This window comes from Bos indicus, chromosome 13 (assembly GCF_029378745.1).
Source record: "Bos indicus isolate NIAB-ARS_2022 breed Sahiwal x Tharparkar chromosome 13, NIAB-ARS_B.indTharparkar_mat_pri_1.0, whole genome shotgun sequence".
Taxonomy (NCBI): Eukaryota; Metazoa; Chordata; class Mammalia; order Artiodactyla; family Bovidae; genus Bos; species Bos indicus.
The window spans coordinates 7,373,304-7,395,678 of NC_091772.1; the positions used below are offsets into that span (position 1 = coordinate 7,373,304).

At 39.7% G+C, this 22,375-nt stretch overlaps 1 protein-coding gene across 2 annotated transcripts in view; it reads right to left on the bottom strand.

The window, feature by feature from the left end:
• Nucleotides 1–22,375, bottom strand: part of SEL1L2 (SEL1L2 adaptor subunit of SYVN1 ubiquitin ligase) — a 116,493-nt gene that overhangs the window by 75,582 nt on the left and 18,536 nt on the right. The window contains exons 2-3 of one of the 2 annotated variants that reach the window (XM_070800709.1): nt 13,133–13,188; nt 298–466 (exon numbers count right to left, since the gene is read on the bottom strand). In XM_070800709.1, the coding sequence (XP_070656810.1) occupies nt 298–466; nt 13,133–13,188 (225 nt within the window). Of the gene's footprint in view, nt 1–297; nt 467–13,132; nt 13,189–22,375 lie in introns of those variants that run through there. The other variant, XM_070800710.1, reaches the window with a different exon arrangement.

The following is a 22,375-nucleotide window of genomic DNA, read 5'->3' on the forward strand; positions in this document are numbered from 1 at the left end:
GTACTGTATTAACTTCAATTTTCTTTAGAGTATGAGAGTTTCCATTAGCAAAATATTTGATAAATGTTTTATTCACCTAATTATGGAATTTTGTTATCCATGAGCCCTACCTTGCTTGTTATCATTGGTACAAATTCCAAATTAAGTCAGGGGATAGAAGCTAACAAAATTTAAGGCTTTCATGGGTATAAATCTTTATGACTATATCCCAAGATTTCTTGGAAAGTAGCTATAAAATTTGATTTTAAATTACATGAAGTCATTTTAAATTTATATGTGAGAGGGAATTCTACTTACAATGATCTTTATTTCTTTTCCAGAGATCTTTATTTCGAATTCCTTTTCGTCTTAGTTTATGATGATTCTTCTTATTTTCTAAGAGATTTTCTTTTTTACTGATTACATTAATTGGTTTTCTTTGTTCCAATATGTTTGATAAATATTGTTTGACTTTGTTCACTGATACCTACAAAGAAAGACATTTTTGCTCATTTTTATGTGTTTTAAAATGAAACAAGAGACTCTTTAAAAATAGATTTACTGAGATATAATTCATATACTATAATATAAATGTATAATTGCACATTTGTTTATTTATTAAAACATTTATTTTTACTTTTTGGCCATGCCATGCAGCATGTGAGATCTAAGTTCCCTGATCAGAGATCAAACGTGAGTCCTCTGCATTGGAAGCCCAGAGCCTTTAACCACTGGGCTTCCAGGGAAGTCCCTATAGTTATACATTTATTATGATTCAACAGTCTTTAGAACAGTAACAGATAATGTGCAATCATTACCATAGTCAACTTTAGAATATTTTTTATCAGTTCAAGAAGGAACCATGAATCCTCCAACTCTTACCCTCCCTCTACTCCTATCCCCTCTACTCTTATCCCCTCTACTCCCAGCCTCAAAGTGAAAGTGAAATCTCTCAGTCACGTCCAACTCTTTGCGATCCCATGGACTATAATCTACTAGGTTCCTCCATGGGATTTTCCAGGCAAGAGTACTGGAGTGGGTTGCCATTTCCAAGACCTTCTCCAAAGGGTCTTCTCGACCCAGGGATCAAACCCAGGTCTCCTGCACTGTAGGCAGATGCTTTACCGTCTGAGCCACCAGGGAAGTGGATCCATGGAACCATGAATCCTCCAACTGTTACCCTCCCTCTACTCCTATCCCCTCTACTCCCAGCCTCATGTAACCACTAATCTGGTTCTGTGTCTCTACACCATCCCCTCTTCTGGACTTTCCTGTGAATGAAATCATATAGTACGTGAATTTTTGTGACTGACTTCTCTCACTTAGTATAATGTTTCCACGTTCAATCCTTGCTGTAGCTTGTATCGTCACTTCATCCCTTTACGTGGCCAAACACGACTCTTTATATGTGTACACTGCGTTTTGTTTCCCCATTTGTCCACTGGTGGACATTTGGGCTGTTTCCCCCTTTTCACTATTATGAATAATGCTGCTATAAACATTCATGTACAAGTCTCTGTATGGATACTTGACTTTATTCTTATCGTTAAGTTTGCCATATTTGGCAAATAAAAATACAGGGTGCCCAGTTAAATCTGAATTTTACGTAAGCAATGAATTGTTTTAAAGTGTGGGTGTCCTCCCTGGGTTGGGGAGATCCCTGGAGAAGGAAATGGCAACCTATTCCAGTATCTTGCCTGGGAAATCCCATGGACAGAGGAGTCCATGGGGTTGCAAAAAGTCAGATACAACTTACCAATAGACAACAAATGGACAAATATTATATGTTAACAAATGGGCCCACAGTATACAATGGCTCAGAATCAATAGCCAGGTCTTCAAGTCAATGTCACCTCTGCTTTACGCTATCATTCAGGATTTGGGCAGACAGAGGCTATGCTAGCTTCAACATGAGGATTCCAAGATTTCCCTGATTTGGCAGACAGAAAGGGAAGAGCACAGAAGATCTTATGCAGAAAGTTTTTGCTGTTGTTGTTTGCTTTTGCTTTGTTACATTTGACTTGCTTTGTTCAATTTTCTTTTATAGGCCAGACCTAGAAGTGGCAGACAGTGTCTTCAGCCACTTTCCATTGGCTGAAGCTGTCACATGGCCCCACCTAACTGCACAGGGAGCTGGAATATTTGGGTGTCATGAGGAAGAGAAAATGGATTTTGATGGGCCTACAGCATCTGTGATACAATGGGATTATCATGCTATTGCTATTAAAAGAAATTTAATTTTCAACTCAAAAATAGCCAACAGCTAAGTTGAGGAGGCAGTGAAGCTTGGCAAATGCCTCTGATTGTCTGCTGTTGGTATCTCCTCCTTCTACAGAGGCTGTTTCCCGATTTTCACTCCTTTCTCACCCAGCAGGAGTGGGCAGAACCACAGCCAGCTGGAGCAAGTATCAGGGAGCCCCGGCAGACCGAGAGCCTTCCTCTAAATCTTAAAAGATTATATAATTCAATAGTAAGTATTTATTGTCTATCTCAGACCCTGTTCTAAGATCTGGGGAGATAGCCATGAACAAAAGTGTTCTCTGTCCTCATGAAGCTGAGGTTCTGGTGGGGAAGAGGAGTCAACTGATTAAAGGAGGTTTAAAAAAGCAAGAGTAAAAGGGATGGAATTGATTGAAGTTGGTGTTTTTGACATGGATGGTAAGGGACAAATTCTCAGATAGCTTTTGAGTAGACCCCTTTGTGGGAAAGTAGGGAGTTAGGTGAGAAGGCAATGGCAACATACTCCAGTGTTCTTGCCTGGAGAATCCCAGGGACAGGGGAGCCTGATGGGCTACCATCTATGGGGTCACACAGAGTCAGACATGACTGAAGCGACTTAGCAGCAGCAGCAGCAGCAGCGGGGAGTTAGTCATAAAAACACCTTGGGAAAGAGAGTCCTGGAAGAAGGAATAGCAAAGACAGAGGACTTGAAGCAGGAGGAAGCAGGGGTGCAGTAAGACAGCCCACTGAAGCAGAATAGGGTGGCGGGTAAATGAGAAGTCAGAGCGGAAGCTCTGAGATCACCCTCAGGATTGCCCATCACATTCTGTGTGAAGCAGGGTCCTGGGGAGTGTTCTGAGTGGAAAAGCAATCCTGACTGACTTAAATTTCCAAAGGACCATCCTGGATACTGTGTGGAGGATATTCTACGTTGGAGAAAGAGTGGGAAAAAAGGAGACTGCTGAAGTAAACTGGGTGAGAGCTGATGGTGGCAGTCAAGTCAGAAGATGGAAGTGGTGATAGTGCCTGGTTTCTGGATATGTTTCAGAGGTATCATTGGCACGATTTTCTGTGGAAAGACGATTCATGTGTATTTTTAGTTTTTAAACAGCAAACCCAGTGGAAGTATGTTTTTAAACTTCCAAAGGCCCATTAGAGACTGAATATAGCTCTTGATCAGAGTGACACAGTGTTTTGATAATCTCTTACTTGGCTCTGCTGCCTCTTCACTCCCCCATCTCCTGAAATTCAGGCCAGATGAGCTTTTCTTAAGGATCCATTTGAACACATCACTGACCAGCTCACAAGCCCTCAGTCCTCAGTGACAACAGGGTAGAATCAAACTCCATTGCACAGGATCTAAGACTGTTCAGAGTATGGCCTAAAAATGTCACAGTAATCTTATTTCTTACTACTCCCACACCTGCATGAACATCTGCAACAGCCAGACTCTTCTATTCCCTGTTCCCCAAATAGAACAGGTCCTTTCCTCCCTCCAGAAGCCCTTGCTTATACAGTCTTCATTGCTCCCTCTTTCCTGTTATCCCAAATACCACTCCTGTCCCCAGACCCAACTCAAATTCCACTTCTCTCTGACCCACAGTGATCTCCCTCTCCTCTGACCTTGTGATAGCATCCCTTCTTCATAAGCAACAGCTGAGATTATTCTACATCATGTATTTCATGTTATATCTACTCAACTACTTCCAGATGCACTGTAAACTCTTTAGTGTAATTCTCATTTCAAGTAGAGTGTCTTGAGTAGAGGGAATCCTAATGGATGTGTGGGTTTCCTTATTTGGGGAAAATCCCTTGCTTTCTTAAAGCACAGGAAGAGTAGGAACATCTTCTCTCAAGAGAAACTAAATGATTTGTGAGTTTGGAGGAAAGAAGGTTGAGTTTATCTCACATTTAAATCCTACATTTAATCCTAATCTATTTGTGGCTAGCTCGTGCTTCTTGTGCCTGGCGTGTTCCCTTGTGGCTCAGACGGTAAAGAATCTGCCTGCAATGACATAGACCCAGGACACCAGGTTCGATCCCTGGGTTGGGAAGATCCCCTGGATAAAGGTATAGAAGTCCACGCCAATATTCTTGCCTAGAGTATTTCATGGACAGAGGAACCTGTCCATGGGTCGCAAAGAGTCGGACATGACTGAACAACTACACTCTCTTTCTTTCATGCTTCTTGTGCCTAGAGACATTTCCAAAGAAGGACCAGTCCTATGGTTTTTTGCCTGAAAGCAAAAACAAACACATAAGCAAAAACAGTCCTGGGATACAGGATGTACATTGAATAGCTTCGTGTTTAAAAGAGTAAGGTATCCTGCTAAGGCTAGTGATTTGACTTAAGGGTTTATTCTGTTTTGTTTGGAAGATAATTAATTGGTTTTATTCTTTAAAAACACACAACTTTACATTTTAAACACAAGAAACTTTGATTGCTTGTTACCATATAAACAGATAACATGTTCATCCAAATTGCTCACATCCCCAAATAAATGTATTACAGATTTTAAAACTATTATTTTCATTCCCTTCATAGTATTTTCTTTTTTTTTTCCTTTTTTTTTAATTCTTCCAATTTTATTTTATTTTTAAACTTTACATAATTGTATTAGTTTTGCCAAATATCAAAATGAATCATAGTATTTTCTGTTCACCACTAATTAAATGTGTCGAACTGTGGTTCTCCAAGCCAGGCTTCAGCAATATGTGAACCGTGAACTTCCAGATGTTCAAGCTGGTTTTAGAAAAGGCAGAGGAACCAGAGATCAAATTGCCAACATCCGCTGGATCATGGAAAAAGCAAGAGAGTTCCAGAAAAACATCTATTTCTGCTTTATTGACTATACCAAAGCCTTTGACTGTGTGGATTACAATAAAGTATGGAAAGTTCTGAAGAGATGGGAATACCAGACCACCTGATCTGCCTCTTGAGAAACCTGTATGCAGGTCAGGAAGCAACAGTTAGAACTGGACATGGAACAACAGACTAGTTCCAAAAAGGAAAAGGAGTACGTCAAGGCTGTATATTGTCACCCTGCTTATTTAACTTATATGCAGAGTACATCATGAGAAACGCTGGGCTGGATGAAGCACAAGCTGGAATCAAGATTGCCGGGAGAAATATCAATAACCTCAGATATGCAGATGACACCATCATTATGGCAGAAAGTGAAGAGGAACTAAAGAGGCTCTTGATGAAAGTGAAAGAGGAGAGTGAAAAAGTTGGCTTAAAGCTCAACATTCAGAAAACTATTATGGCATCCGGTCCCATCACTTCATGGTAAATAGATGGGGAAACAATGGAAACAGTGGCTGACTTTATTTTTCTGGGCTCCAAAATCACTGCAGATGGTGACTGCAACCATGAAATGAAAAGATGCTTACTCCTTGGAAGGAAAGTTATGACCAACCTAAAGAGCATATTGAAAAGCAGAGACATTACTTTGTCAACAAAGGTCCGTCTAGTCAAGGCTATGGTTTTTCCAGTGGTCATGTATGGATGTGAGAGTTGGACTGTGAAGAAAGCTGAGCGCTGAAGAATTGATGCTTTTGAACTGTGGTGTTGGAGAAGACTCTTGAGAGTCCCTTGGACTGCAAGGAGATCCAACCAGTCCATCTTAAAGGAGATCAGTCCTGGGTGTTCATTGGAAGACCAATGATGAAGCTGAAACTCCAGTACTTTGGCCACCTGATGGGAAGAGCTGACTCATTTGAAAAGACCCTGATGCCAGGAAAGATTAAGGGCAGGAGGAGAAGGAGACAACAGAGGATGAGATGGTTGGATGGCATCACCGACACAATGGACATGAGTTTGGGTAAACTCCAGGAGTTGGTGATGGACAGGGAGGCCTGGCACTGTGGTTAATGGGGTCGCAGAGTCAGACACAACTGAGCGACTGAACTGAACTGAATAGGCTTGTCCCCCAGGCCAAAGCTGAAGATAACTTCTTGTTTTTTTGCTGAACCAGCTGAGCAGATGGAGATTCCAGTTACAGGGGTGAAGGAGAATAGGGAGCCAGGAGGAATTGTGGAGGGGGGACTTGGTGTCACCCCCCCCCCACACACACACACACATACCTGTACATGTGGTCATGTCTCCAAATTGTGTGACTATATACATGGAAAACAAAAAATGTTTTGGCTTTTTTGTTTAAGTGGGAGTGAGAGTCATGTTTGCCATGGAATGGGAAGTGAGCCTTGTTCCTTGAAAATAGGAGATACCGAGAAGCAAAAGAACTGGAAGGGAAGGGTTCTTGCCTGTCAGACGTACTTTCCCTAGGGCTCAAAAGTCAGGGGTGTACCTTGCTTTCCTTAACTATCTGTGTCCCTTTTCTTTTCTTCCTGGCTTATATACTTCGAAAGAGTCACTGTTCCTGGGCACTATGTAATGTCCTAAATTCTGCTCAAAAACATCTCTGGAAAAAGCACATGAAAAGTAGGGGCTTATTGAAAGGAGAAGACAATAAGAGTGTGGCAAACCAAGACTCGCTGAGCACCTCCTCATTAGCGGCCTTCGTCCACAGGGAGCAGTGGGGGGGCTACAGGGCTCTGCCAGAGAGGGCAGAGTAAGCTCTGGCGGTGCATCCACAGCAGGTCTTGATCCAGGAGAACTTGGCCCAGCGTGTAGCCTTACAGAAGCTGGTGTGACTCTTCCCGCAGAAGAGATAAAAAGCAATTGTTCTCATCTTCACTCAAAAGTCTACAGAATCAAAAATTCTGGGGGTGAAGCCCAGCCATCTGTGTTTTAACAAGCCCCCCAGGTGTTTCTGATGCAAGTGAAAGTTTGGTAGTAGTGCCCTGCTACCCTGCCCTAGGTAGGCGTGAAGAAGGTAGACAGCAAATTAAAATGGAATTAAAGTACACTAATAAGATAGTATAAAATTTCGATCACTTATCAGACAGTGACAATGTTTACACATATAGCAAAGATACACTGAAGTTGATGTTGTCTGAATTACAGTTTTTACCAGGAATTTAAGTTAGATGGCTCAAGCCATCTGGATCTTAAATAAAGGTATGCATATATTTGGGAAACAAGGACTGGTGTTTTAAATTTGAAAATAACACCAATTTAATAGTTTTTTTCCTTTAAAGTAAGATTTTACTTGAGATGCTTCAACTGAAGCAAAGATATTTTGGGTAATGATCTTTTTATTTTTCATTTTTCCTGGGCTATGTTAAGAATATAAAATAATCTTAAAATACTTTTTTTCTAACATGCCTAAGATTTTCTTAAAGCAAATATGGCAATAGCCACCTCTCGTTAAAATAGCCACCCCTTTCAAAGAAGAAATAACTCATTCATCAGCAAAAACATTTCTTTCTCTTGGTAAGGATCTCGCTAATTATTTTATCGTGTATTTGTACATCTACCTTCAAAAGTCACAGAATAACAACTGTAGATAGCAATCCAAAGATATGTGAGAAATGTGGGAAAATGGTTAAGTAGAAAGTAAAAAGGGAAAAATAAAATAGCACCAGTGAAAGTGAAAGTCGCTCAGTCGTATCCGTGACCCCATGGACTACACAGTCCATGGAATTCTCCAGGCCAGAATACTGGAGTGGGTAGCCTTTTCCTTCTCCAGGGGATCTTCCCAACCCAGGGATTGAACCCAGATCTCCTGCATTGCACGCAGATTCTGTGATAGTAGTAATATAGTGCTAATATAACACTCTACTAATCATTAGATGCATTGTAAGGGTAGCTTTAAGCATTTAAGAGAATATTAAGAATCCATATATATTAGAGTATTTATATTCTGTATTTTTATATACAAGGAGCATAAAATTATAGTTAAACTTATAGCCATATTAGGTATTCATGGTACAGGGAATAAACAGGTTATTACAATCAAAAGGTAACCCTGCTACTGCTGCTAAGTTGCTTCAGTCGTGTCTGACTCTGTGCGACCCCATAGATGGCAGCCCACCAGGCTTCCCCGTCCCTGGGATTCTCCAGGCAAGAACACTGGAGTGGGTTGCCATTTCCTTCTCCAATGCATGAAAGTGAAAAGGGAAAGTGAAGTTGCTCAGTCGTTCCTGACTCTTAGCGACCCCATGGACTGCAGCCTACCAGTCTCCTCTGTCCATGGATTTTCCAGGCAAGAGTACTGGAGTGGGGTGCCATTGCCTTCTCCAAAAGGTAACCCTAGTCATCTGGTTTTCATCAGCCACTTTTTTCTCGTAACTTTCACTAGAGTTTCTGTTCATGGATGAATCTTTGGCAAATCATGCTGAGTGAAATAAGCCAGTCACAAAAAGATAAATACTGTTATGATTTTAAACACTTACACGAGGCATCTAGAGTAATCAAATTCACAGAGGCGGAAACTACAGTGGTGGCTGACAGGGGCTGGGAGGGGTGGAGAGTTGTTACCTTATACATATCAAGCTTCAGTTCTCAAAGATGAAAAGAGTTCTAGAAACTGGTTGTACAAAATATGAATGAATGTACCTAACACTAATGAATTGTAGACATAAAAGTGGTTATGAGAGTAAGTTTTATGTTATGTATATTTTACAACAATTGAAAAAAAAAAATACACCAACCTTGAATTCTGAAACGCACTTGTTCCCAAGGGTTTTGGAAAAGAAACTGTGGTCCTTTAATGATGAGCCACCAAGTCGAAAGCCAAGTAGGAAAAGAAGTGAGAATGTGAGGGGGATGATAGCAGTAAAAGGTACAAATAGATCTGAGGTCCTGGTGGGGCTGAAGGATTGACAGAGTGACCTAGAGAGTACCAGGTTGTCACTGAAGACTTAGAATTTTGAACGCTTGATTTGAAAAAGACATCGCTGAGCTTATGACCATGGGGGCAGAGAGAGGTGTGCAAATCTTGGAGCTGAAAGATCTAAATAACAGAATTAAGAGGCTAGGCTTCATGGGTGCTAGAATAATAGGAGCAGAGTTGGAGAGAAGCCTGTGAGTCACTTCCCTGTCCCTATTTCCTATTACTCTCTCAGTGAGAAGGCAGCAATACTCAGCACCCCAGCTAGGACTGATATTATATCCAATGGGAGAAAATTCCTGAGAGGGCTGCAGGGAATGTTGTCAGGAGGCAAGCAGATTTCAGTTAAAATGAACGTAAAGACAGTATTTGGAGAAGTATGACACCAAGACAAGTGATTAGAAAAAAAGAGTCAGGGGATGGAGAATTGTAGCAGCATATTTAATTAAATCTTTAAACTTTTATTGTATCTTACCAAATGCAAAAAGTTTGAAAATATACTTTATACTTTCTTACCCTTTCTTATCCTTCACAATCAAGTTTAAGCAATATCAAATGGAGGCTTCACAAAGCTAAAAAAAATTAGAACCTTTGGATATTCCAAGTTCCAGTAACTGGCAGGCATGGTGTTGAATGAGTGAAATTTGTATTATAAAGATCTTTTATATTTGAATGGGATTGGTTATGCTAATCTGTAGACGGGGATAATAATTAACTATTTAAATAACTTCTGTAACAGAAATCTTAGGAGGAATGAATAGCATATGTGAAGGGGTTGTATAAAGTACTATTATATAACTGTAAAACATTAATCAAAGTACCAAGATGTGTAAAAAAAAATCTAACTCTTAGAAGAAGGTGTTAATCTCAAAAACAAGCAGAAAGTGTCTGCTTAGGTGAAACAGAGAAAGGAACTGAAGACTCTGGGACCTCTGGTGAAATGGCAATGCTGGGAGTTGGGCTACCCATTTCTTGATTTCAGAGTTTTCATTTTCACTCTTGGTGGTGGTGGTTGTCATAGTGGTCTCTCATCCATACACTTGAATCGCTCCCTTTCAGGGCCTCAGTTACTCCCCTCTAGGACACTGGACACCTGAGCGTCTACCCCCTCTATGATCATGATCATTCTTTAATACTGAAGGAAGTCATACACAGAACTCCTGAAAATATTAGATCCTCAACACAAAACAAAGTGTATTTAAACATCATTTTAAATGTGTAGGTGTGTTTTTAGAGTTAAATGTTGGGGAATGGAGGAATAGGTGATGTGCTTGTGGATTTTAGAGTTCTAAAGCCAGAAAGAGAAAGCCTAGGGAAGCTAGCTGTACTTACATAGCCATAGTTCAGTGAAAGTGAAAGTTGCTCAGTTGTATCCAACTCTTGCGATCCCATGACTATACAGTCCCTGGAATTCTCCAGGCCAGAATACTGGAGTGGGTAGCCTTTCCGTTCTCCAGGCGATCTTCCCAATCCAGCAATCAAACCCAATTCTCCCGCGTTGCAGGCGGATTCTTTACCAGCTGAGCCACAAAGGAAGCCCTAGCTATACTTAAGTAAGGGTTAAAAAAATTACAGTGCAAATAGTAATTATTATGAAAGACAACTAGAATTTGCTGTGTCTGTAATGAAGGTAGAGACATGAGGAGGGCATCTTCAGTCAGATTATATCCTGACTCCTAAATATTATAAATAATAATATTTATTATAAAGGAGTCATGAAACAATGTGGCCAGTTGAGTAAACTGTTATTTTATCCTGGCTGTAGTGAAGCAGGGATATAAGGGAACTTTGCATTAGAGCCATTTACAGTCGTTGGTCTTTTCACTTTCACCGTCTGTGCTCTATGAGGATGGCACTCAGGAAGGCAGGAAAAGGAGAAGCTCCAGAGGAATTGTGAGACCGACAGTCTGCAAACAGGCTACCCTGGCATATTTTCCCATCTTGGACATGAAAATAGTACTTTTTTCCCCCCAATATTCTAAGATCTCTAGTGTAGTTCGTATTTTTCTTTTTATGCTTGGCTATACTTTGGAGAAGGCAATGGCAACCCATTCCAGTACTCTTGCCTGGGAAATCCCATGGACGGAGGAGCCTGGTAGGCTGCAGTCCATGGGGTCACAAAGAGTTGGACATGACTGAGAGACTTCACTTTCACTTTTCACTTTCATGCACTGGAGAAGGAAACGGCAACCCACTGCAGTATTCTTGCCTGGAGAATCCCAGGGATGGGAGCCTGGTGGGCTGCTGTCTATGGGGTCGCACAGAGTCAGACACGACAGACGTGACTTAGCAGCAGATACATTGGTGAAATTAAAAGATGCTTACTCCTTGGAAGGAAATTTATGACCAACCTAGATAGCATATTCAAAAGCAGAGACATTATTTTGCCAACAAAGGTCCATCTAATCAGGCTATGGTTTTTCCAGTGGTCATGTATGGATGTGAGACTTGGACTGTGAAGAAAGCTGAGCGCCAAAGAACTGATGCTTTTGAACTGTGGTGTTGGAGAAGACTCTTGAGAGTCTCTTGGACTGCAAGGAGATCCAACCAGTCCATCCTAAAGGAGATCAGCCCTGGGATTTTTTTGGAAGGAATGATGCTAAAGCTGAAACTCCCGTACTTTGGCCACCTCATGCAAAGAGTTGACTCATTGGAAAAGACTCTGATGCTGGGAGGGATTGGGGGCAAGAGGAGAAGGGGACGACAGAGGATGAGATGGCTGGATGGCATCACTGACTCGATAGACATGAGTCTGAGTGAACTCCGGGAGTTGGTGATGGATAGGGAGGCCTGGCGTGCTGTGATTCATGGGGTTGCAAAGTGTCAGACATGACTGAGTGACTGAAATGAACTGAACTGAACTGATACATGGGTAAAGCTGGGGTCCTTTCCTGTGTTTACTATATAGGCCTCATCTATTGATGCTGGCATTAGGGAAGAAACTTATGAACCTGAGCAATATCCTTGGTTCCAAACAGTAAGGTTATCCTCAGACCCAAAGAAGGCTTTTACATGCTACTGGGAGGCACTGCATATCAAAAGGCATCATGGAAAATAAGATGACCTGATGAAGCACATGTCCTTCAGTCTCCACCTGCTCAAGGACAAACTGAGTTTTTTTGCCAAGATCACTTGTATTTATGCAGATAACAATCCCACTGCTAATTATGGGATGTGGTAGTTATGGTAATGGTGGAAATACTGCAGTGTAGAGAGTTTCTAACTTATGCAAACATTTCTTCAAAGTTTACCTGTTCAATCTGGATTTTAGATTTAGTCATTAATCAATAGACGTTTAATGAGTGCCTGCTAAGTGTCAGGCACTGTTCTAGCTACTGGGATAGCAGCTATGAACAACAGAGACAAAAACTCCTGCTGTCATGGAGTTTATATTCTAGAGAAGGGAGAGTGACTGCAAGCATCGCAAGTGTTACACAACGGTAGTTCTGTTACAGTAAGGAAGGGAGGTATTAAGTGTTGTGATAGGGCTAGTAATTTTGGGTGGAGTGATTGCAACTTCACAGAATGCCTAAGGGAAGACCCTCCTAAATGATGATTTTTGAGCAAGGGAAGGGAGCCACATGGATATCTGGGCTCAGGGACATTACAGGCAGAAAAAACAGGTGGGCACGTGTGTGGGGGTCTCTGAGCAACAGCACAGAGCCCAGTGTGTCTAGAATGGTGTGTAAGGGAGGTGATATCAGAGAAAAAGCAGTAGGACCAGATCACAGAGCCTGTTAAGCAAGACATTGGTTTTACTTGGCATGAGATGGGAAGCCACTAAAGGGTTTCAAGGAAAGGAGCAAGGGTTGCTGGGCTGAGAACAGACTGAAAATGCTGAATTCTTTCAAGATGTCAGAAGACATCCTGAGATTAATCAAATTTAACAAGCATCTGTGGCTCTATAAGCCACCTGGTCTCTGCCCTTTTGTCTTGGTATTTTAGGACCTCAGACAGACCATGACTTATAGGAAGGCTCAAGCCTGATGACATTCTTTTTTTCTCACAGTGGAATGAGTAACTATTTGTTGAATGGATGAACAAAAAACATGGATTGAGATTGGAAAAAAATAACAGAAACAACAGTCAAAAATTAGTTGTTTAAGAAACTCTGAGCATACCAAATAAGTACTGTTGATAGTGCGTATAGCTTAATTTTGTGTTGGAAAAATAGAATGATATAGCAAAATTTTTACCTGTGTGGTGACATTTCTTCCTTTCTGCTTTTTACTATGTTTTTCTGCTTCAATAGCTGAAATACACAAAACATTTTTATAAAATACTAAAATTAAAAAATTTTTTCACTAAGTACAGTTTCTTGTTAAAAAAAAACTTGTGGGATAACTTAGAATTCAAAGAATAATAGTTTAAAATAATTTAAAACTTTAAAGTTATTAATGTGATACAAAGTAATTTCTTCACTGATAATTTTTAAAGATGTAACTTGACACCAGATATAATCTAAATACTTTAATCAAGTATCCTGAAACTGATATAACCTGAAAGAGTTCCACAAATAATGGAGCTAATTACAACAGTGGAAAACTTTCTGAGCTAGAATTTAATTAAAATGTACACAGAAGAACTGTACAAAAAAGATCTTCACGACCCAGATAATCACGATGGTGTGATCACTGACCTAGAGCCAGACATCCTGGAATGTGAAGTCAAGTGGGCCTTAGAAAGCATCACTATGAACAAAGCTAGTGGAGGTGATGGAATTCCAGTTGACCTATTCCAAATCCTGAAAGATGATGCTGTGAAAGTGCTGCACTCAATATGCCAGCAAATTCGGAAAACTCAGCAGTGGCCACAGGACTGGAAAAGGTCAGTTTTCATTCCAATCCCAAAGAAAGGCAATGCCAAAGAATGCTCAAACTACCGCACAATTGCACTCATCTCACGCGCTAGTAAAATAATGCTCAAAATTCTCCAAGCCAGGCTTCAGCAATATGTGAACCGTGAACTTCCTGATGTTCAAGCTGGTTTTAGAAAAGGCAGAGGAACCAGAGACCAAATTGCCAACATCCGCTGGATCATGGAAAAAGCAAGAGAGTTCCAGAAAAACATCTATTTCTGCTTTATTGACTATACCAAAGCCTTTGACTGTGTGGATCACAATAAACTGTGGAAAATTCTGAAAGAGATGGGAATACCAGACCACCTGATCTGACTCTCGAGAAATCTATATGCAGGTCAGGAAGCAACAGTTAGAACTGGACATGGAACAACAGACTGCTTCCAAAAAGGAAAAGGAGTACATCAAGGCTGTATATTGTCACCCTGTTTATTTAACTTATATGCAGAGTACATCATGAGAAATGCTGGACTGGAAGAAACACAAGCTGGAATCAAGATTGCCGGGAGAAATATCAATAACCTCAGATATGCAGATGACACCACCCTTATGGCAGAAAGTGAAGAGGAACTCAAAAGCCTCTTGATGAAAGTGAAAGTGGAGAGTGAAAAAGTTGGCTTAAAGCTCAACATTCAGAAAACGAAGATCATGGCATTCAGTCCCACCACTTCATGGGAAATAGATGGGGAAACAGTGGAAACAGTGTCAGACTTTATTTTTCTGGGCTCCAAAATCACTACAGATGGTGACTGCAGCCATGAAATTAAAAGACGCTTACTCTTTGGGAGGAAAGTTATGACCAACCTAGATAGCATATTCAAAAGCAGAGACATTACTTTGCCAACAAAGGTCTGTCTAGTCAAGGCTATGGTTTTTCCTGTGGTCATGTATGGATGTGAGAGTTGGACTTTGAAGAAGGCTGAGCACCGAAGAATTGATGCTTTTGAACTGTGGTGTTGGAGAAGACTCTTCAGAGTCCCTTGGACTGCAAGGAGATCCAACCAGTCCATTCTGAAGGAAATCAGCCCTGGGATTTCTTTGGAAGGAATGATGCTAAAGCTGAAACTCCAGTACTTTGGCTACCTCATGTGAAGAGTTGACTCATTGGAAAAGACTCTGATGCTGGGAGGAATTGGGGGCAGGAGGAGAAGGGGACGCCAGAGGATGAGATGGCTGGATGGCATCACTGACTCGATGGACGTGAGTCTGAGTGAACTCCGGGAGTTGGTGATGGACAGGGAGGCCTGGCATGCTGCGATTCATGGGGTCGCAAAGAGTTGGACACGACTGAGCGACTGATCTGATCTGATCTGATCTGATGTAAATAAATGCTATACCTGTGGTGGATTCATTTTGATATTTGTCAAAACTAAAACAATTTTGTAAAGTTTAAAAATAAAATAAAATTGTAGTTGAAAAAAAAATTAAAAAAAAAACATAGGAAAGAGAATTCAACCTTTTAAATATTTATAGACTCATCCATGTGGCAGAGAGATACTAAAAACTAATACAGTTGAATGATATAAATATCTGAGAAATGTAGAATAGTATAATTATATCAAGCTTTGAAATTTGAGAACATTTTCACAAGAAATTTTTAATGACTCTTTTTATAAACAGAAGACTATATATACCATATATTAATAGACTATATATGTAGTCATTGGTATATTTCATTTTTGCATAGTACTTGAATTTTATTAACTTATGTGTTTAGAAAAATAAGAATTTGAAAATCTGATCATAACAGGGTGATAATCATGACATGTCAACTACTTTATTAGTATTACTCAGTTTCAATTACTGAAAAATTATTTGATGGACAGCAAAATGTCACCCCACATATTTCCTGAAGTAAAATATGCATGTATGTGATACACTCACCTTTTACAGACTGAAGAACTTGACTCAAGACAAATATAGGGAAGTCAAAATTTTACATTTCCAATATATGAGTTTGTCCTTTAAAGCGGGTTGTTGATGTTCTAATGTTATCTTTGACTTTTAAAAAAAATTAATTTGATACATTTTATCCTGTCACTGATGAACTTTAGCACTTAACCTCATAATTCTGTTTACTTCCTAAGCCAGATCTCATAGAAACTGATCAGGTTGTTTGGTATTTAGTCCTCTGTCAAATTAGAGAAACAGTTGGCAAATTCTAAATAAAAATCCAGTAAGTACATGGTGCCAAATGCATTAATATAAAGCATATGAAAACTTTTAAAGATTATGTATATTTCAAACAATTATATACATTAGGATTGCTCTTTAGATTCAGAATGTAAAATAAATTATCCCAGAATGAAAATGTTTACTACAAATAAAACTTTCTTTATCCCAAGTTTGCCAAGTGATCATTTTGGGGTCATGAATACTCATTATCAGAAGCAACATACAGCATCATGACCCACCATTCGGACTTTGAGTCAAACAGGTCTGTGTTCAAGTCATAATTTTATATCTATTTCATTAATGTGTTATGCTAATCAAATGAGATAATCTAGGTAAAGTATTTGGCACAGTACTTAATACATGTTCAGTACGTTTAAATGTTAGCTATAGAAAATGGCAACCCACCCCAGTATTCTTGCCTGGAGAATTCTGTGTACAGAGGAGTCTGGCAGGCTACAGTCCATGGGATCACAAAGAGATGGATATAGATATGACTGAGTGACTAATACACTAATATATAAAATCTATAAAAATAATAACATTATTATATGAAGCTTACTTCTTTAAAGGACTTAGATGCCTTCAAGATAATAGTACTTGTAAATTTGTATTTTAAAAGGACTATGATAAAGAATTATTAAAGATTTAATACACTATTAAAATTTATTAATGCTTTGCCTATTTGCCTTCTTTCTCAAGCACTTTCTTCAAATCAAATTAGTCTAATTATATTTGTGTATTAGAAATCGGACAGTGACTGATACTACAGTCTTGGTCAATGTCTACTAGCCTAAAAATTCCATTAACAATAACTAGAAAAATCAATGTGATTGGATAGATTCCCATTATTATATTCAAAGTACAGACAGTAAAATTAAAGTTAGTATGTACAGAATGTACAGACACAGAATAAGAAGTACAAAGTGTCATGTATATTAGAGTAAGAAAAGAAAATTACGGATATTAAATGGAATAAAGTATATATTATACATTGGACCAGAAAATCAAACTGTCAGTTGGTCAAAAACTAACATGAAAATTACAGGGCTAAAAGCAGTTATCAAAGGTAAAATAAATGCAGTTAAAAGAATTAGTGAAATGGGGGGGAGATATAATAGTCTAACTCAAGGAACAAACTAATAGCTTAAAACACAAAAAGAAGATAAATGTAGTTGGTCATTATTTACAACAGAAGATGCACAATAAAAAAAAAACCTCTTTTGAAATTCATTTCAAAATATGTGTTTCTTTTCTAAATATTAGGCTTCTATGTTTTCACGTAGATAAAACAAAGTTTTGATTGGCTACCAGAGAAACCATTCTGCTGCAAAAAGTACTTACACTATGTTTTCTAGTATATTTATATTAACTGAAAGACATCTGTGATTGTTGGAGACCTGTTGCACTTTCATTCTATACTTCTTTTTATATAGATATTGATATTGCCACAAATTTTAGCACTCCCTGAGAAAAACACAGTCTACTGGATGCAGGAAGAAAATATTAGACTTTCTACTTATGTGTAATTTTAAAAATATCTTTTATAATTTCTACTTCTGGGGTGTGTTTTATAATATACTAGATCAGTAGTATGGGGCTTCCGTAGTAGCTCAGATGGTAAAGAATCTGCCTACAATGTGCGAGACCTGGGTTTGATCCCTGGGTTGGGAAGATCCTCTGGAGGAGGGCATAGCAATTCACTCCAGTATTCTTGCCTAGAGAATCCCCATTGATGGAGGAGCCTGATGGGTTACAGTCCATGGGGTCGCAAAGAGTCAGACACGACCGAGCGACTAAGCACAGCAACAAGATCAGTAGTATATCACTCTTATAAATAATATATGTAACAGCAGAATATACCGTCAAAAAGTTTTGATATGGAGTTAGCTTTGGAAGGGGACTAACGTTTTATTCAGCTCCAGAATTGTAGCTCTAGGTATAATATATTTATTTATTTTCTTAAAAACTTTTTATTGGGGTATAGTTGATTTACACTGTTGTGTGAGTTTCAGGTGTACAGCAACGTGAACCAGTTATCCATATACATGTATCCACTCTTTTAGATTCTTTTCCTATATAGGCCGTTACAGAGTATTGAGTAGACTTCCTTGTGCTATATGCTGCTGCTGCTGCTGCTGCTAAGTCGACTCCATAGACGGCAGCCCACCAGGCTCCCCCGTCCATGGGATTTGCCAGGCAAGAGTACTGGAGTGGGTTGCCATTGTTTTGGCTAAAAGAAATGTGGTGGATGACATAAACTTCCAAGGGTAGTACTTGGGCCATTCAGTCTCTTTTACTGTCTTGGAAAAACGCCTTGAGCTTATCATATCCTAGTAAAAGAGCATATGGAGTGAGAGACCCAGCTGTCCCCACTGACCACCAGCTGAGAGAAGCTGCATGAGTGAGCTCAGGTGAGACCAGTGGAAAAACCAACCAAACAACCTCGAAGAGAATTACAACAAATAATAAATCATTGTTTCATACCTCTAAGTTTGGGTTTTTTGTTATGCAGCAATTGGTAACTGAAATAAGCTTATTTCTCCAGCCTAGTAGGACTCCTTGGATAGAATTCTCAATTCTCAGAAGCCACATTAGACCAATACATGATGCCAAAATAAGTCATATATATATAATAAATTCATAGCATTGAGAAAAGGATTTGAAAAAATAATATCCCCCAATATTGCTTTGATCACAGTTCTTTTCACACCTACTTTCTCTTGAAAGGCTTGATATAATTAACTCCTCGCTTTACCATGAAATCCCCCAGTTTGGCTCACCTCCTTTCTTTCCAGAACATAGTTTATCCTCCTTTAAGTGAACATCGGGATACCAGTTAATGTGATTTTCACTGACTTAAGTTCTGCAAAAAACACTTCTATTCTTTAGGTGGGATCTGCTTGGGGAGTTAAAGTCAAATAAAATCTGTTTCTTTATTCATGCAACACTGACAAATGAAACTAAACAAAGTATTTTATTGATTCTCCTGTCCTGGTTCTCTAAAATGGTGCTTTATGCCTCACTATGATCTTCACCTGATTCATTTGGTGTAAAAAAATATTAGCAATTGGTTTCTTTTCAAACTTCCTTTTAGAAACTGCATAGTACACTGGCTTCTGTGACTTTACACTACCCTGGATATCGTTCTTTCTTTCAAACCCCTATGCTCGAGTATCTCTGCGGTTTTATATCCACTAATGACTGTGTATTTCTCAATGCTTGGTCTTCACCTTTTCTCTCTGGTGTGATCTAAGGGCTGAGTGCGATCAGGAAGGGCTTTGAAGTGGACAGATGGTGAGTACAGGAGGTCATGAGCTGGGAAAGGATAATGTGCTGATTCCAGGACAAGTGACAAGCAGCCATGTAAGAAGTAAAACCGTGGGAATCAAACTGCAATGGTGGGAAAGCAGGAAAACACAGGTTACAGGAGAATCCAGAGAAAGAATCAGGTTGGCAGAGGTGAGACAAGTGATCAGCGAAAACCAGGCAATGAGGACAGTTTGAAAACTTGGGACTAAAATCATGGGGGTAGGTCAGGGTGGGCACAGAAGTGTGTAGATGAGCGAGAAATGAGTAAACAACTGTGGAAATGTAGGAGTAAGAAGAGTGAGGGTTGGCACCTGTATGGGTCCAGAGAAAATTCTGCGAAAGGATCTTGTGGGGGTGAGTATTTGGTTTCCTGTGGAAAGCATAGCATGAATGAGATCATCACTGTTTCAGGCCTGCATTCTTATAACAGCCCTCCAACAGATTGAATCATAATTTATCTAATACCATACAGAAATGGTATGGACCCAACAGAAGCAGAAGATATTAAGAAGAGGTGGCAAGAATACACAGAAGAACTATACAAAACAGATCTTCACGACCCAGATAACCACCGTGGTGTGGTCACTGACCTAGAGCCAGACATCCTGGAATGTGAAGTCAAGTGGGCCTTAGGAAGCATCACTACGAACAAAGATAGTGGAGCTGATGGAATTCCGGCTGAGCTATTTTGAATCCTAAAAGATGATGCTGTGAAAGTGCTGCACTAAGTATGCCAGCAAATCTGGAAAACTCAGCAGTGGCCACAGGACTGGAAAAGGTCAGTTTTCATTCCAATCCCAAAGAAAGGCAATTCCAAAGAATGTTCAAACTACCGCACAATTGTACTCATCTCACACACTAGCAAGGTAATACTCAAAATTCTCCAAGCCAGGCTTCAACAGTACATGAACCGTGAACTTCCAGATCCTCAAGCTGGATTTAGAAAAGACAGAGGAACAAGAGACCAAATTGCCAACATCTGCTGGATCATCTAAAAAGCAAGAGAGCTCCAGAAAAACATCAACTTCTGCTTCATTGACTACGCCAAAGCCATTGACTGTGTGGATCACAACAAACTGTGGAAAATTCTGAAAGAGATGGGAATACCAGACCACCTGTCTCCTGAGAAATCTGTATGCAGGTCAAGAAGCAACAGTTAGAACTGGACCTGGAACAACAGACTGGTTCCAAAATGGGGAAGGAGTACACCACGGCTGTAGATTGTCACCCTGTTTATTTAACCTATATGCAGAGTACATCATGAGAAATGCCAGGCTGGATGAAGCACAAGCTGGAATCAAGATTGCTGGGAGAAATACCAATAACCTCAGATATGCAGATGACATCACTGTTATGGCAGAAAGCAAAGAAGAATTAAAGAGCCTCTTAATGAAAGTGAAAGACGAGAGTGAAAAAGTTGGCTTAAAACTCAACATTCAGAAAACTAAGATCATGGCATCCGTTCTCATCACTTCACGGCAAATAGATGAAACAATGGGAACAATGACAGACTTTATTTTGGGGGGCTCCAAAATCACTGCAGATGGTGACAGCAGCCATGAAATTAAAAGATGCTTGCTCTTTGGAAGAAAAGTTATGACCAACCTAGAGAGCATATTAAGAAGCAGAGACATTACTTTGCCAAAAAAGGTCCGTCTAGTCAAAGTTATGGTTTTTCCAGTAGTCATGTATGGATGTGAGAGTTGGACTATAAAGAAAGCTGAGTGCTGAAGAACTGATGCTTTTGAACTGTGGTGTTGGAGAAGACTCTTGAAAGTCCCTTGAACTGCAAGGCATTCAAGCCAGTCAATCCTAAAGGAAACCAGTCCTGAATGTTCGTTGGAAAGACTGATGCTGAAGCTGAAACTCCAATACTTTGGCCACCTGATATGAAGAGCTGACTTATTTGAAAAGACCCTGATGCTGGGAAAGATTGAAGGTGGGAGGAGATGGGGACAACAGAGGATGAGATGGTTAGATGGCATCACCGACTCAATGCACATGAGTTTGAGTCAACTCCAGGAGTTGGTGATGGACAGGGAAGCCTGGTGTACTGCTGTCCATGGGTCAGAAAGAATTGGACATGACTGAGCAACTGAACTGAACTGAAGTGAGTCTAATTTTGATCTGGTTTTCGTCTTGCCTCAGAATAATTTCACCCAAGTACTGTTTCCGGCAATGCATGCATTTGCTTAGAAGCTCTTATGTCTTATTGTACAATGGCTAACTTCCTATTTTGACTTCTGGTTTCCTAATCAGGTTTAACTCCACATTCACAACTATTTTTCAAATCCAAATACTCTCTGCTTCATTAGCTACTAGTTGTTGTTTTTTTTTTTTTTTAAGTTTTCTTCCCCTAAATTTTAACAATTCCTATTGAAGACACTAAACATTACAATTTTTAATAAAAACAAATATGAGTTTAGGTCACTTATTTTGTTTTGTGAGATACTTAGCTTTGGATATCATCAAGAATGATGTTTAGAAATAACATTTCATACCTTCTTTTTAAAAATTTTATACATTTATTAGGACAAAGGATAATATATGTTGGAAGCTGGGGAGAGTTGAGTGTATGCCCTAAGGAACATAAATTAGTGGTAGAGACACAGACAAACCTAAGACCCAAGACTAATAATCTGTATTTATGCATAATCTTGCCAAATTAACAAGTAGGCACAAAATCTCTACCATCAAAGTCTCTGCTGACATAAAACTATTTCATAGCTATTTATAAGAATCGGAGTGTAGTTGCTTCACAATGTTGTGCTAGTTTCTGCTGTACAACGAAGTGAATCAGTTATATGTATACATACATCCTCTCCCTTTGGAACTCCCTTCCCCCCACACCCCCACTTCACCCTTCTGCGTCATTCTGGGCACTGAGCTGAGCTTCACGTGCTATAGAGCAACTTCCCACTAGGTCTCTCTTTTACACATGGTAAGGCAGTGGCACCCCACTCCAGTACTCTTGCCTGGAAAATCCCATGGATGGAGGAGCCTAGTGGGCTGCAGTCCATGGGATCGCTAAGAGTCGACACGACTGAGCAACTTCACTTTCACTTTTCACTTTCACGCACTGGAGAAGGAAATGGCA